The following is a 13947-nucleotide window of genomic DNA, read 5'->3' on the forward strand; positions in this document are numbered from 1 at the left end:
GGTGATAGTATGTCTCTGGGCATGCCTGTGACCATTTGGGTCTGTTAAGCGTTAATGCGTTCTAAGCATACCCGCAAATTAACCTCAAGTTTTGATGCGGGAAATCTACCGAGGTTGAGGGAGGAAATAAACCTCTTCCACCCAATGACATGCAGGCACAACGAATAACCTTAAATGAATGACTGAAAAATACACCCTATACCTTACTAGACTATGCCCAGACCGTGCTTATTTTATTATTGATTTTTTTCTGTGTTTCCTTTTCAACTTTTACATTCAATCAAAGTTTACATCCCGTTCAGACCAGAGCCCTGACACTTAGACCAAAGTGCAAATCCATAAAATTGTGACACCGAGTTCCAAGATAGACCGACTCTCTGTGGATTCGACCCTATAGTTGCCATTAGTTGATCTTGATTGCAGAGCATAGGAAAATACAAATATCATTTCACCCAGAGTCTTAACGATGGGCTTTGGCAGTGAGCTTGCTTGATCTTACAAAATCAAGTCAATGGAAAGAAGAGTCTGACATCAACTACATCAATCGTTGGAGGAATTTGAGTTTAAATTGCAATGATCAACTGTCAAAAACTTCAGGAATTGAAATATGCATCGAAGACATGCGTTGGAGTCTTCAATATATCGTGAAAGGAATTCAACCAAAATCTTTTGAGGAATTGACTACTAGAGCTCATGATATGGAGTTAAGCATTATTGCAAATGAAATTGAAGAATTATAGATATAAAAGCCTCACAACTATGATGAAAACCAACAAACATATACTGGGGTCAAGCCTTTTGAAGAATCATCAATTGAAGAATAAGAGAAGATTGTGTCTCTAGTCACGAGTCTATCTTCCAACATATGATGCAACCTATAAAATTCTACTTGATAAGAGCCTAAATTATCAATAGAGCTCATGGACACGAACAAAACTATCTAGCTATTTGAAGAGTTATCCGAGTGAAAACTCATTGACACGAGTATAAAATGTCTACAAACTCAAATTCAAATGATGACACCTTGACACAGGTATAAAATATTTATAAATTTAATATTAAATTCAAATTCAAGTGAACAGTCCTGGACACAAGTTTGAAATTCAAATGTAGATTCCACAACACGAGTATAAAAGGTCTCCGAATCCAAGTTCAAGTTGAATACTCATTGACAGTTTGACACGAGTATAAAATATCTAAAAATTCAAGTGAATACTCCTTAACATGAGTATAAAAGGTTACAAATCAAGTTCAAGAAAGCTTATTGTTACGAGCATAAACTATCCAAATGCAAATTCAAAATTAAAAGCTTCTTGATATAAACATAAACTATTTAAATTCAAATTCAAATTAAAAAAAACTCTTAAATATAAGTATAAACTACTCACAAGTTTGAATCTCAATAACTCCAGGATATGAGTATATATTGACTACTAAATTCAAAATTATCGCAACTCATTCATTTCCACGACAAGTAGTTCATGTACAAATCACGAGGGGACATTTGTAAAAGAAGAATTTTATTAATTTTATATCTTTGTCTACTTTGGAATCTTATAAAATTCAAAATTAAATAAGATATTGTTAATGAAGGTACTCCCTTATCTTAAAGATCTATATCAATTTTTTTGTCAACAAGTCAAATCTTTACATTGATATATGTCGATCTTCAAGAGTCAATGAAATCGTACTATGTCAGCTCTAGACCCAAAATTATACGGGCTCAAACCTAAAGCCCGACTTTTCATACAATTATAAATAGGGGCCTCAATATCAGTTCTAAACACGTTAGATTACAATTGAAGTGCTCAAGATTGGAGGAGAATTTATCTATAGCGAAATTATCTTCAATATTCAAAGTGTCCCATCGAGGTTCAAAATGTTATTCGTAGAAGCAACTGAAAACTCAAGCCAAACTCAAAGCTCAGATCAAGCACAACGTTTGATCCAGAAACAAAGCGAAGACTTTGTGCATCAACGTTATAAAGCCCAAAGTTTAAGTCAAATTTGAAGCTCCAATAAAATCCAACGTTTGATACGGAAACAAGGCAAATGCCCTTTACATCAACGTCATAAAGCTCAAAGATCAAGCCCAAAAAAATTAATGGTATATTTCTCTAACAAATCTTAAGAACTACTCAAAGTACATTCGAAAATCAATTTGAAGAGAAGAATCATAGCAATCCACAAAAATACATTTGATTTACAAATATTGAAATTGTACGTAATTTTGTACTCCATCCGTCCCATTACAAATGTCCCACTTTCATAATGGGATGTCCCATTACAAATGCCTCATTCATTTTTTGACAATATATTCTCTCTATACCTAATATTTAAATAATTTCCACTAATCCACTTTATCTACTTTCTACACATTTCTTAATCTTCGTGCCCAAAAGTAATGGGACATTTATAATGGTACAGAGGGAATATTTATTAAATTAAATACATGTTTACATATAAATCTAAAATGAAATCCATTTTGAATTTTATTTTAGTATTCCCTCTGTCCCACTAGAATAAACTCGTTTTTCATTTTGAGTAAAAAAAAATGTACTCCCTCTGTCCCACTATATGGCTTAAAACTTTTCGGCACGGTAATTAAGGAGAATGTGTAAATTTGTTAAAAATGGTAGGACCCACATTATTTTAACGATTAATTTTTTTCATTTATGAAAAAAACAACTTATAATTGGACGACCCAAAATAGAATACATGTCACATTTAGTGGGATGGAGGGAGTACTTAATTGATGTGGACCACATCAGTTTCCTCCTAAAAAGTAAGTTTCTTAATCTCCGTGCCCAAAAGAAGCGAGCTTATTAGAGTGAGACACATAAAGTATTTTTTTTTTCAAAACATAATATTGTTATGTTCCCAATGGGACATGCAAGCAATGCGAACTCCTATCTATAAATAGCAAGGTTTGTAAACCTCACCACTCCATTCCCCCCCCCCAAAAAAAACATAATATTGTTATTGTTAATATTATGAATAAAAGATGGGACCTTTTTTTTTATAAATTATACCACTAAATAAAAAGTTAAAAATCATACACGATGGACTCGATTGCAGAATTTCAGGTCTTGAGCATTAATCATCTATTGCTAAGTCAACACACCCATATATAATGGACACACTCTTGTTTATATATTGGCACGTCTAGGTTTAATATCCGAGAACTTGTATATATAAGAGCATTAGCATCGTTCTACTCGAGTAGGGGCGAGATCGAGTAGGGCGATGCAGGCCTTGGTTACTCGAGGGCTACTCGAGATGTCGAGTATCACCCGATGTCCTCTATTTCAGGCGCGTGTTTTACATGCGCTTAATTAAAAAAATACTGATTTTAATTCAAACGGTCCGATTTTCAATTCCTTTTTTTTAATAGTCAACAACTATTTTAGCCGTTTGAATTTATTTATTTATTTATTTTTATATATTTTTTTGCTTTCCTATCTACAAATACCTCTAAACTTTTTCATTAACACAACAACAATTCTACTCCTTCAAGCTCCCCAAATTTCTCTTTCAATATTTCTTTATTTTTTCTTTAAAAAATGGCGAAATCCCAGCACGATTCTTCGTCTGATTCATCCGACGGTGTAGCTCAAGCGATCATAGACGAGATAGAGTTGCAGAAATAATTGCTTGCTCAAATCTACACCCAACCGGCGCCGGAGCCGGAACGTGTTAAACGTCCCCGGTCTTACGTCCACCGTGATCGTGAGGGGGTCCATTTACGTCTTGTGGAAGATTACTTCAACGACAATCCGACGTACGGGCCTACATTTTTCCGACGTCGTTTTCGAATGCAGAAGGAGCTGTTCTTGCGCATCGACGAGGCTGTTAAAGGTGAAGATATTTACTTCCAGATGACCACTGATGCAATAGGTTGGGACTCTCTCTCTCTCCCCTTTGTAGAAATGCACGGCGGCTATCCGCCAATTAGCCACCGGCGTCAGTTCAGATACTTTCGACGAGTATCTCAAAGTTCTGCAAGGCTGTCATCCGGGCTTTCGGAGTCCATTATTTGCGCCGTCCAACGTTGGAGGACATCACACGCCTTACTCAGATACACGAGGCGCGACACGAATTTCCCGGGATGCTCGAGAGTCTTGATTGTATGTATTGGGGGTGGAAGAATTGCCTAAAGCCATGGCACGACGCATATACACGCGGTGATCAAGGGGAGTCAACCTTGATCTTGGAGGCCGTTGCATCCCACGATCTGTGGATTTGGCATGCCTTCTTGGTGTCGCTGGTTCGAACAACGACATCAACGTTCTCAACCAGTCGCCTCTCTTCGCCGACGTGTTGGATGGAATGGCGGCGCCGGTGATCTTTGAGGTCAACCGACACTACTACCAGATGGGCTACTACTTGTGTGACGGCATATATCCGGAGTGGCGTTGCTTCGTCAAGAGTCCATCGATGGGCGACCAATTCGAAAGATGCGAGGTTCAAGAAAATGCAAGAATCGGCATGGAAGGATGTCGAACATGCCTTTGGAGTCCTTCAAGCTTGGTGGGGAATCATTCGAAATCCGACGCGTAATTGGTACGTGGAGCACTTCAAGGACATCATGTTGTGTTGCATCATTATCCACAACATGATTGTGAAGCACGAAGGTGAAGGAGCTACCAATTGGAGAGATGACGACGCAGGACACGGGGTGTCTAGCAGTGACTCGACGGAGAGTGGTCGAGCAACCCCGGTTTCCTTTGAGGAATATGCGCAAAGAGATAATATTCTCCGAGATAGGCAGATGCATGCTATACTCCAACATGATTTGATGGAGCATGTTTGGGCACGTTTCGGACCTCTAGGGCCGGAATAGTTATTTTTAGGATTTGTTTTTATTTTATTAAATTTTATGTAATTTTTAGGATTTCAAAATTAATGCAATTTAAATTTGAACTAAATTGTGTTATTTAAATTTATGCAATTAAATTTAAATGAAAAAAAAAAATCAAAACTAAAAAAATTAAGTAGGCTATCAAGTAATCCCAATATGACCTCCTTACTTATTGTGGTTCACTCCTATCAAATAAGCTATCAAATAGGCTATCAAATAAGACCAATATAGATGCTCTAACTAACCTCATACACCTTGAAATTTATCTTGATTTACACTATTTTTTAAGAGAAAATTTCGATATTACCTTCCCAGATGATGAATTTTAAAAAATCTGTCAATCAGATATCTGATCTAAAAAATATTGGTAACTAAATTCTTAAATTTTGATTAAAAAACCATCCAAACTTTCGGTCCAACTAGGTGTCAACAACGCTATCATTTTTATTTTCTTCTCTTTTTAACGTCACAATACAACGTTGACTTTCACGAATGAATATTGGTTACTACCGATATTAATAGAAATCGACAATTTATAGTAATATTAAATTATTGATATCAAATTGTCAACAAATGCAAACCCAGTCAAGATAAATTAACGATGGAACGGGAATAAATAAACACAACAACAATGACGTTGAAAATGTGTAACATGTGTAGTATTATTCCCAGGAAAACAGCTTACAGAATGCAATCAATTCAAACATCAAAACCACGAGAAAATATATGCACGACTCTGCGAATCAAACTCCCAGAAATATTAAGCCAAAAAACTCAAAAACTAATAGCAAATGGTAATGTTCTTGATTTTGCATTCACCTTCAAGTTTAACTATCAGCAATCCGCTATCCAGATTGTATTCGAACTCTACCTTAACCCCGTCGACTGTGCAATGGATCGGCTTCTCACTCGAGTAAGCCCCAAAACGGCCACAACCACGAGCTTCTATCCTTATGAAGCAACCAGAAGGGTCGTCATGGCTAAAACTTAAGCCTTCCGTTGCACCTCCAGAGTTGAACATATCGATCAATCCAATTGGAGCAAAATCGAGCGTTTTGCTCACAGCCTGTTCATATGGAAGTTACATAGTAAGTACTATGAGACCACAACTCAATTTTCTTGATAAAGTTAGCATGTTTACTTACGTGTATAGGGGAGATTGTAAATACTTCACATTCAAGAGTGGCTAAAGTTACTTTATGACTTCCTTCTCTTGCCAGTCGAGAAAGCGATCCTGTATCGCGATCATGTTAATATACATTGTCTAAACGAGGAGGTGTGCAGTTTGATAAGCTTAATGAACAGGAAAATTGAAGGTTTACCCGTGTGGAAAGCATAGACGGCACAGTCCCCCTTCCATCTCTCATCAGCAATTTCTCCGAGAGATTCAAGATCATGAGGGCTTACAGTGCCTGACAAAGATATAGACTTGGATGATGAAGTAGGATCTTGTTGCTCCGTATCTCTCAACGACCAGTTTCCGGCTCCTTGGCAGTTGAATATGCCAATCACTCCGGATGACTTATTCATGTTCCAAATCTTCAATAAGCTGAAAAGGGGAATGCAGCTAACTAGTTAGCCTATAGGTTCCAAACTTTAAATACAAATTCGAATACAGATAGTATGCATCATTTTGACCTTTTGCCATCCATTACTGTGTCTACAAATAAGCAATCACGGGTAGGTCGCCCAGCGTATTTCCCCCTCAGTATCGAGCCATCGGGCAATACCAACTTCTTAAGTAATTTGAAGTCGTGGATTCCCGGTTTATCACTGTAGCATTTGTAGACAATCCACAATAAAGGCATATATTCCCTCTGTGAGGTTTGGAGCATCACATAATACTCGAAGAAAGTATTTACTATCAAAGCTCACCTCACATACACAGGACATCCACCCACCGCTCTTGCTGCACCGTGGAATTCTGCTGTGTAATGATGGCTCTGAAATAGGATTAGCAGGTAAAATACAACGGGGCAATCCAAATTAAAATTCAAAGGCTGTCGGAAACAGATGCCGTATCAAAAATTGTACCTGAAACATATCCCAATCAGGCACCATGATCTCCCCTAGTAGAAGGCTGTTGAAAGCCACAGAAGCAACATGTAAAGTTTGAAATGTAGGCTGTCGTGGCATAAAATCTTCCGATGCTCTTACAGTGGCGCTTCTCTTTGAGCTGGTAAACCATCGTCAATCAGAAACAATCGAGACACAAACAAATTTAAAAAAGATGACTGATAAGAGTCTAGGTGAGTTCTTGTACCTGTAGATGGAGTCGGTGTTGAGACTCATACAGCATATCAGGTTATTCTCTTGGAAATTCCTAGCAACGGAATCCTCCAGCGCTGTTTGGTACTTTCTGGTGAGGGAGACTCGCCCCCCATAGCCTGCTCCTAGAGTCTCTATCAGATTTTGGATATCTACTTTCACTCCATCGACTCCACTGCTGGAAAGATAGCTATGAAGATCATTGTAAAAATCATAAACTTTCTCAGGATCAATAAGACCAACTCCGTATTTTTCTAAATAGTCCATTGCTACATCACGCGTGTTTCCAACATTTCCGGGAGACTGTTTGGGGTATACTAGCTCGGGACCGTACTTCTTCATTTTCTCGGAAGATCGAAGAAGCCCTCCCCAATAACCTACCAAAGCATGCCAAACATACACGTATCTGTAGCATATGTCGGGTTGCAGTTAGATTTTGTTAATAAGTAGCTTATGTAAAGAAATAAGGTAATCTGATATAACAGCATACTTCAAGCCGTATTTTTCTTTAATGAACTTGACAAAGTCATGAAGATCATGGCATGAAATATCTGTGCCCGTCTCCATGAAGCTGGAACTTTCCTTGAGACCATTTAATCTAATGGCGAATCTGCGAGTACTCACATTATACAACTAAAATTAGAAACTTTTAAGTTGACAAAACAAGATGTGATTCCAAAAACAAGAATTGCTTACTGCGTTCCTTCAATGCAAGGTTCTCCTTCTTTCTGGAACTCATCAAATGTATCTTGCCATCCATCGTCTATAATTAGAAATTTAGGCGGGCAACCTCCTTCAAGGAAGCTGATCAGAAGCATAACCGTTACCTCTATTTCAGATTACATTAAACAGGCCGAAGACCCAAAATCCTGAAGTTATAACAATGGAATGTATACCTTTCAAGACCTTCTCTAATTCCACGTGGAGTAACGTCTCTATAGAAAGCATCCCAAGTACACCAACCAAACCAATCTAAATGTGTAGGTTTCTGCAAATTATAGAGCAAATATGATGAGATTAAGATTCCCCATTACACACATCACAAAGGTGATACAGACGAACTAATCTGTACCTTTTTGTGTTCAATATGAGTGAAGGTACCTTTATGATTCTCAAGAATCCTGCAGCAGGAAGATGCATTGATATCATTCTAATTTCGAGCATGAAGAGTCACATTAAACATTAATCCCTCCCTTTTCAGGATAAGTTCCATTTGTAGAGCTTTGCACACATATTAAACACATTTACTAAGCTAAACCTAAAAACAACAGTCTATCCAGAAATTCTAAAACGACACTGTCTTAAACCGAAGGGTGTGAACTAGATTGCTTTACCTTAAAGAATCCCTTATAAGCTCAAACGGGTTACTCCCCGATGTTATGAAGACAGCTTCTGAAACCTGAGTGGTCTGTACATGAGCATCTCCTGCAAGAAACCAAGTTAACAGTTTATAATGATGTACAATGAAACATATGCTGGTAATGCACTTCAGACACTCTGAAGTGACGGGGAAGGTAGTATGCAGGTAGTTAAACTAACCACTTTCAACACAGAGCTCTAGCTCATTAGCTGAGTTGCCTTGCAGCGTTGCCCTAAATCGCCCTTCTAACACGGGCAAAAACAACACGTAAGATGTGTTGTCAGCTGATTGTCCCAAGAAACTATCATCTTGCACTGCAGACTCCTCTCTCACTTCCAACAGCAACATCTGTGTTTCCATTCGAATATCGCTACCCGAACTCCCAAAACGAGGTATCATCCACCAAATCTTGTGCCTGAAGAGACCCATAAACCTGCATTCTCTGCAACATCCACCAGCCACAAGAAAATATTCAAAAAACCAATATCATGCACCAGTCCACAATTCTAGCCCAAGCTGCACCATTTTCCCTCCATAATGAAGTAGGGAGGTTTGGCTAAGCTTATAAGCTCTTGAGAAGTGTTTGACAAATAAGCTCCTAAACACATTATAAGCTATAAAATTAAGCCCAACAACTTATAAGATTCCAAAAAAAGTTCCTCAACCCCAACTTATTTTTTCATAATCTTATAAGCAAGTACTCCATTTTATAAAAATCATTCTACTATAATTTCGTATTTCCAAAATATACTCTTCTAATTCATCTATGTTTAACTCAGAGTGCTCTCTCTAACTTATAAGCTTAATTATTCAAATATTTTGACAACTTATAACTTCTTGAGAGGAAAGATCTTATAAGCTCTCTAAAATAAGCTTAGAGAAACACCCCTTAATTCTGAAAGAATTTCATATTTCAACAGAAGCTCTCTATAAATTGTTTCTCATAATGCCAGGTGGAAAACCCATTACATAAATCAGTAGAAGAACATCCAATCATGAAGCAAGAACAACACATAACCTCAGACAAATTCTTACAATCATAAATGACCCAACAAAAAAACATTCTTTTCCAGTTATATATAAACCCAATTCAGATAGAAGAAACCTTTAAAAATAAAGAAGCTATAAACGGAACTTACCGAAGAACACCAAGACTAAAAACATGTCTTGAGCTAGGAATACTCGAGCTGGCACCAATAAAAGCAGCAGAGGTAGAAGAAAAAGACAATCCGTCAGTCACAGGATAGACGGCGACGTTTTCGGGGACACCCTCCAACACCACCCTCCCATTCACCAACAGGGAGCCATCTTCAATGCACAACGCCGCTGCCACCGTCATTGCCGCCTCCGCCTTCAACGCAACCCCAGTAAAATTCTTGCCACGAAAACTGTTCCCACCACTAGTATAACTCTCGCGCCTGTCTGAAATTCTACTATGGTACGATGAAAAAGTGGATTCTTTGCAAGAATTGAATGTGATATTAAGAGCAGAATGAGCAGTGGTGCGATGATAATAGGAGTGATTTAAAGGCAGCCTCTTGAAGAAATTTCTTGAAGTCATGCTCCTATATATAGCAGCAGTGGCGTTGAATGTTGTGCTAATTGTCATCGCCAGGTGGAAATATTTAGAGTGTTGTGGAAATTGCCATCGGTGCGGTGGAAGGTGAAAATATTTTAGAGAGAGAATAGAGGTGGGGACGGCGGTGAAAAACTCGTTGATGCTGAAACCGAAGCGGTTTGAATTTCCTTTTATGCAAAGTGAGGAAATGAGAAGCTGTCACAACTTCTTTTTGAGGAAAGTTTTATTACAATAGTAATAATACAATAGTATTATTACAATTTCCTTTTATTGTATAGTTATATATTATAATTGACTATATATTAGTAATATTCTAATGTCATCAATAACTTAGTAGATCATGTAATTACTATTTGAGTTTTATATTTACTCAATCCATTTACTTTTCAAAATCTACTTATGACAGACTTTTTTTTTTTGATTTTGGAAGAGGGGGAGCGGTGGAATTTGAACCATGAATCTCACTGTTTGTAGACAGTAGTTCGCACCGCTTGGTGTCCCCTTAGAGACAAATCTACTTATGACTTATAATTATATTTATCTTATAGTTAAATTTTTATATGATTCAAAAAAATTATATAATATAGATGTTGGGTCCTGTAAGGTCTAGAATAGGTGTATGGGGGGAGGGAATACACCTAAAGACAGTTTTTCAAAATCAAACACAATACAACCTTTAACAGTAAACGAAAGGTTGAAGACTGATACTAAAAAACACTTTAGTAAAGATATTAGTATAGTTGAATGCTATCAAATAGAATAATATATAGACCATAACTATAATCGAATGATAAATATTCAGATTTCATGTATAATTCTAGACTTGTTAGAAAGTTATTTATATTTGTTTAATAGAATTTTGGTATGTATAAATACATGATATACCATAATATTTTAGTAATTTAGTCATAAAACGATATACCAATAATTTTGGTATATCGTGAAGTACGATATTCTGACTTTCGATACGGTATACCGCACTATTGATACGACATCGGCATGAGAAAACTTCATACCAAAAATTTCGATATGCCTATCTTCGATATACTGAAGAGTCCGGTACGACAACGATATGAAAATTCTCATACTGCAATTTACGGTACGGTAATATGGTATGGTGAAAACTTTTCGACATACCGTACCGGTCCACTTCTAGGCGGGACCTCTACACACTACACAAAGGTGCAAAATATATTACACCGCATGCAGACAAGACCTCTACACTATACAAAGGTGGAAAATATACTACATTGTATATAAATAAGATTGAACCCAAATTTTTTTACAAAGAAATATATTTGAGTGTCTTAATTTTATCACTTAGAACTAATCTCATGTGCCCTAATTGGCCCTAGTGTGGATGATTCTAGAATTAGATAGTTAAAAGTAGGCCCTTCAAAATGTTAGGGAAGTTTTATTGTTCCTTAAATTCCACTTTAACTAGGTGGTACGATTATGAATTTCCGACGTGGCAATGACTAGGATTTAGAATCATAATCTTTAATTGTACTTTGTGAATTGTGAGTCGTTGTGATTGTGATAATGACGATCCCATTTTCAAACATAATTATTCTACGTGGCCTTCGGAAGAAATATAAGGCCACAATTTGTGAATATGTGATAGGAGATGGTATTATTGATTTTCATTAATATGTTATAAATTGAACTTATTATAACTCGTCTCCTGTTGTGTGATTTACATATTTGAATAAAATTATGAAAATAGTAAGAGTACAAAATTAAAATAATAGGAAGATTATGATACTTTTTCTTAGGGTCGATTATGCTACTTTCTAGAAGCAAGTGTTTAGCTTAATTTGTTCATGGGTTCGTGCTCATCCAATAATCTTGTTAATGCGATTTATAAAAATGAATGCGACTTTATTCCTCGCATCTAGAATTTTTTACAAATATGTTTATTTCGTGGCGCGCATGATTTTTGAGTATGCCTTATTTTTGGACTTGGTTATGAAAATGAGCGGAATACAAGGGTCTCCTAATCCTGATTCTATACTGACATCTTTTTATTTATTATAACTTCTTTATTTAAATAGTAAATGATAAAAATATTAATAAATTTACTATATGTAGCCTCTAATTTTAGGGCCGGTCTTGCATGCAGCGGTCGCACTCCAGTGCGACGGGTCCGCCCCGATCCGCGCCCGACCCGACCCGTGCCCAGACCCAAAATTCTGAATCCTAAATTATTACATTTGTTTATAATAATTATTATTTTTAATAAGCATGAAATATACATTTGTTCGCACAAATATATACTTATATAAATACAGGTATTTACCTTCATTTAATATAAAGTATTATATTTTCTAAACCCTAAATTCTATAAACTAAACCCTAAACCCTGTAAACTAAACCCTAAGCCTGAAGACTAAACCCTAATAGGAGTATTTACTTTTAATAAGCATAAGATATACATTTGGTCGCACAAATGTATACTTATATTAATATAAATATTTACCTTCATTCAATATAAAATATTATACATATCAATATACATTTATATGAACAAATGTATAGATTATGTTTATTAAAAGTAACAATTATTATAAACAAATGTAATAATTAGGAGTATGGCTCAACCCACGCGGGTCAGGATTTCGGGTCAGGAGGGCGGGCTTGGAGCCGGGTCGACCCGTCGCACACCTGTGCGACGGTCGCACCCAATAATCTGCGCTAATTTTATCCCTTCTCCTAAATTTTTTTAATTGTAGTTTTGCTCCTGCGATCTTGTGTAGCATAACCCTTCTTCTCCAATCTCTTCATTTTCTTCTTCTTGATGAAATTCTTTCCGGATATCCTCTATTTTTTATTGTAAATAAATGATTTATGGCTTTTTAAATTATACAATAATTTATGTAGATTAAGCATATGTTACTCTTCTTGCTCCAAAACTCAACCTCCGTACACTTCATTGAAGCCAGTGGTTTTAATGAAGTCTACTTCTTAAATGTGGAAATATAATACATAAAGATAATATAATGCTTGACAATATAATTTTTTATTTTTTGAAACGGGAAGTAAGCTATATATTAATCCAAATTCGAATATACAATATCAAGAAGCTATGATGGAAAGTCCGACTTTCAGGTCATTACATCCTCAATAAGTAAATATTTAGCGTAAATATTCTTGTTTAAAATATTACTCCATATTGTAATTAGTTTTTTATAAGTATTTTTGTAACTATTTTTTTTCCGAGGAATTTTTGTAATTAGTTAATCCACAAAAAGTGAGAAATCGAGCTTTATTTTTGGGCTTGTTCATAAAAATGTGCGGAATTGGGAATAAGAGTCTCCTAATCGTGATTTCATATGGTCGTCGTTTTATTTATTATAGCTTTCTTATTTAAATAATAATAAAAATATAATAAATTTGCTATTATATCTTTGTAGTTGATTACTAAAATACTAATAATAAAATATCACAATTAAGCGGTGTAATTGTAGCACATAAAACACTACAAAAAAATGTGGAAATACCGGCGGCGGAGCTGCCGCCGGTGGCTGCAAACAAGGCGACCCGCTTTTTTAATTTTACCGGCGGCATTACCGGTGGTGAGGGCACCGCCGGTGATCACCGACGTCGCACCGCCGATATTTTTAAAATAATTTAATTTATGTTTAATATTAATTGATATACACATTACCAGCGGCAACGCCGTCGGTAATTAGCAGCGGCATTTTGTCGCCGCTATTTGTCAAGGCTAGTGGCCAAAGGATACAGTCAAGAAGAAAGAATAGACTACGATGAAACCTTTGCCCCTGTTGCAAGACTGGAAGCAGTCAGACTCTTCTTAGCCTTTGCCGCTCACAAAGGATTGAAAGTACACCAAATGGATGTGAAGTGTGCATTTCTCAA

General features: G+C 36.4%; 1 protein-coding gene across 1 annotated transcript; it reads right to left on the minus strand.

Moving 5' to 3' along the window:
• Positions 1-5498: 5498 nt before the first annotated feature.
• LOC131019627 (probable galactinol--sucrose galactosyltransferase 2) lies at positions 5499-10237 on the minus strand. The gene is made up of 14 exons (XM_057948217.1): positions 9629-10237; positions 8669-8931; positions 8464-8554; positions 8202-8250; positions 8026-8117; positions 7826-7933; positions 7620-7739; positions 7125-7535; positions 6896-7037; positions 6737-6804; positions 6500-6634; positions 6184-6410; positions 6007-6095; positions 5499-5927 (listed from the first exon to the last, which is right to left on the minus strand). The coding sequence occupies exons 1-14, from the start codon at positions 10096-10098 to the stop codon at positions 5643-5645; spliced, it is 2550 nt and encodes an 849-aa protein (XP_057804200.1). The 5' UTR covers positions 10099-10237; the 3' UTR covers positions 5499-5642.
• Between the last annotated feature and the right edge of the window lie 3710 nt (positions 10238-13947).

Source organism: Salvia miltiorrhiza, chromosome 4, assembly GCF_028751815.1.
Source record: "Salvia miltiorrhiza cultivar Shanhuang (shh) chromosome 4, IMPLAD_Smil_shh, whole genome shotgun sequence".
Lineage (NCBI taxonomy): Eukaryota > Viridiplantae > Streptophyta > Magnoliopsida > Lamiales > Lamiaceae > Salvia > Salvia miltiorrhiza.

Bases quoted from the DNA above. Each gene is read 5' to 3' on its own strand.
- LOC131019627 (XM_057948217.1), bottom strand. From the start codon at position 10,098: ATGACAATTAGCACAACATTCAACGCCACTGCTGCTATATATAGGAGC. The intron at 8,118-8,201 runs GTACAGATTAGT...TATAATTTGCAG, and splicing joins CTCATATTGAACACAAAAAG to AAACCTACACATTTAGATTG. The intron at 7,536-7,619 runs GTATGCTGTTAT...CATATGCTACAG, and splicing joins AAAGAAAAATACGGCTTGAA to ATACGTGTATGTTTGGCATG.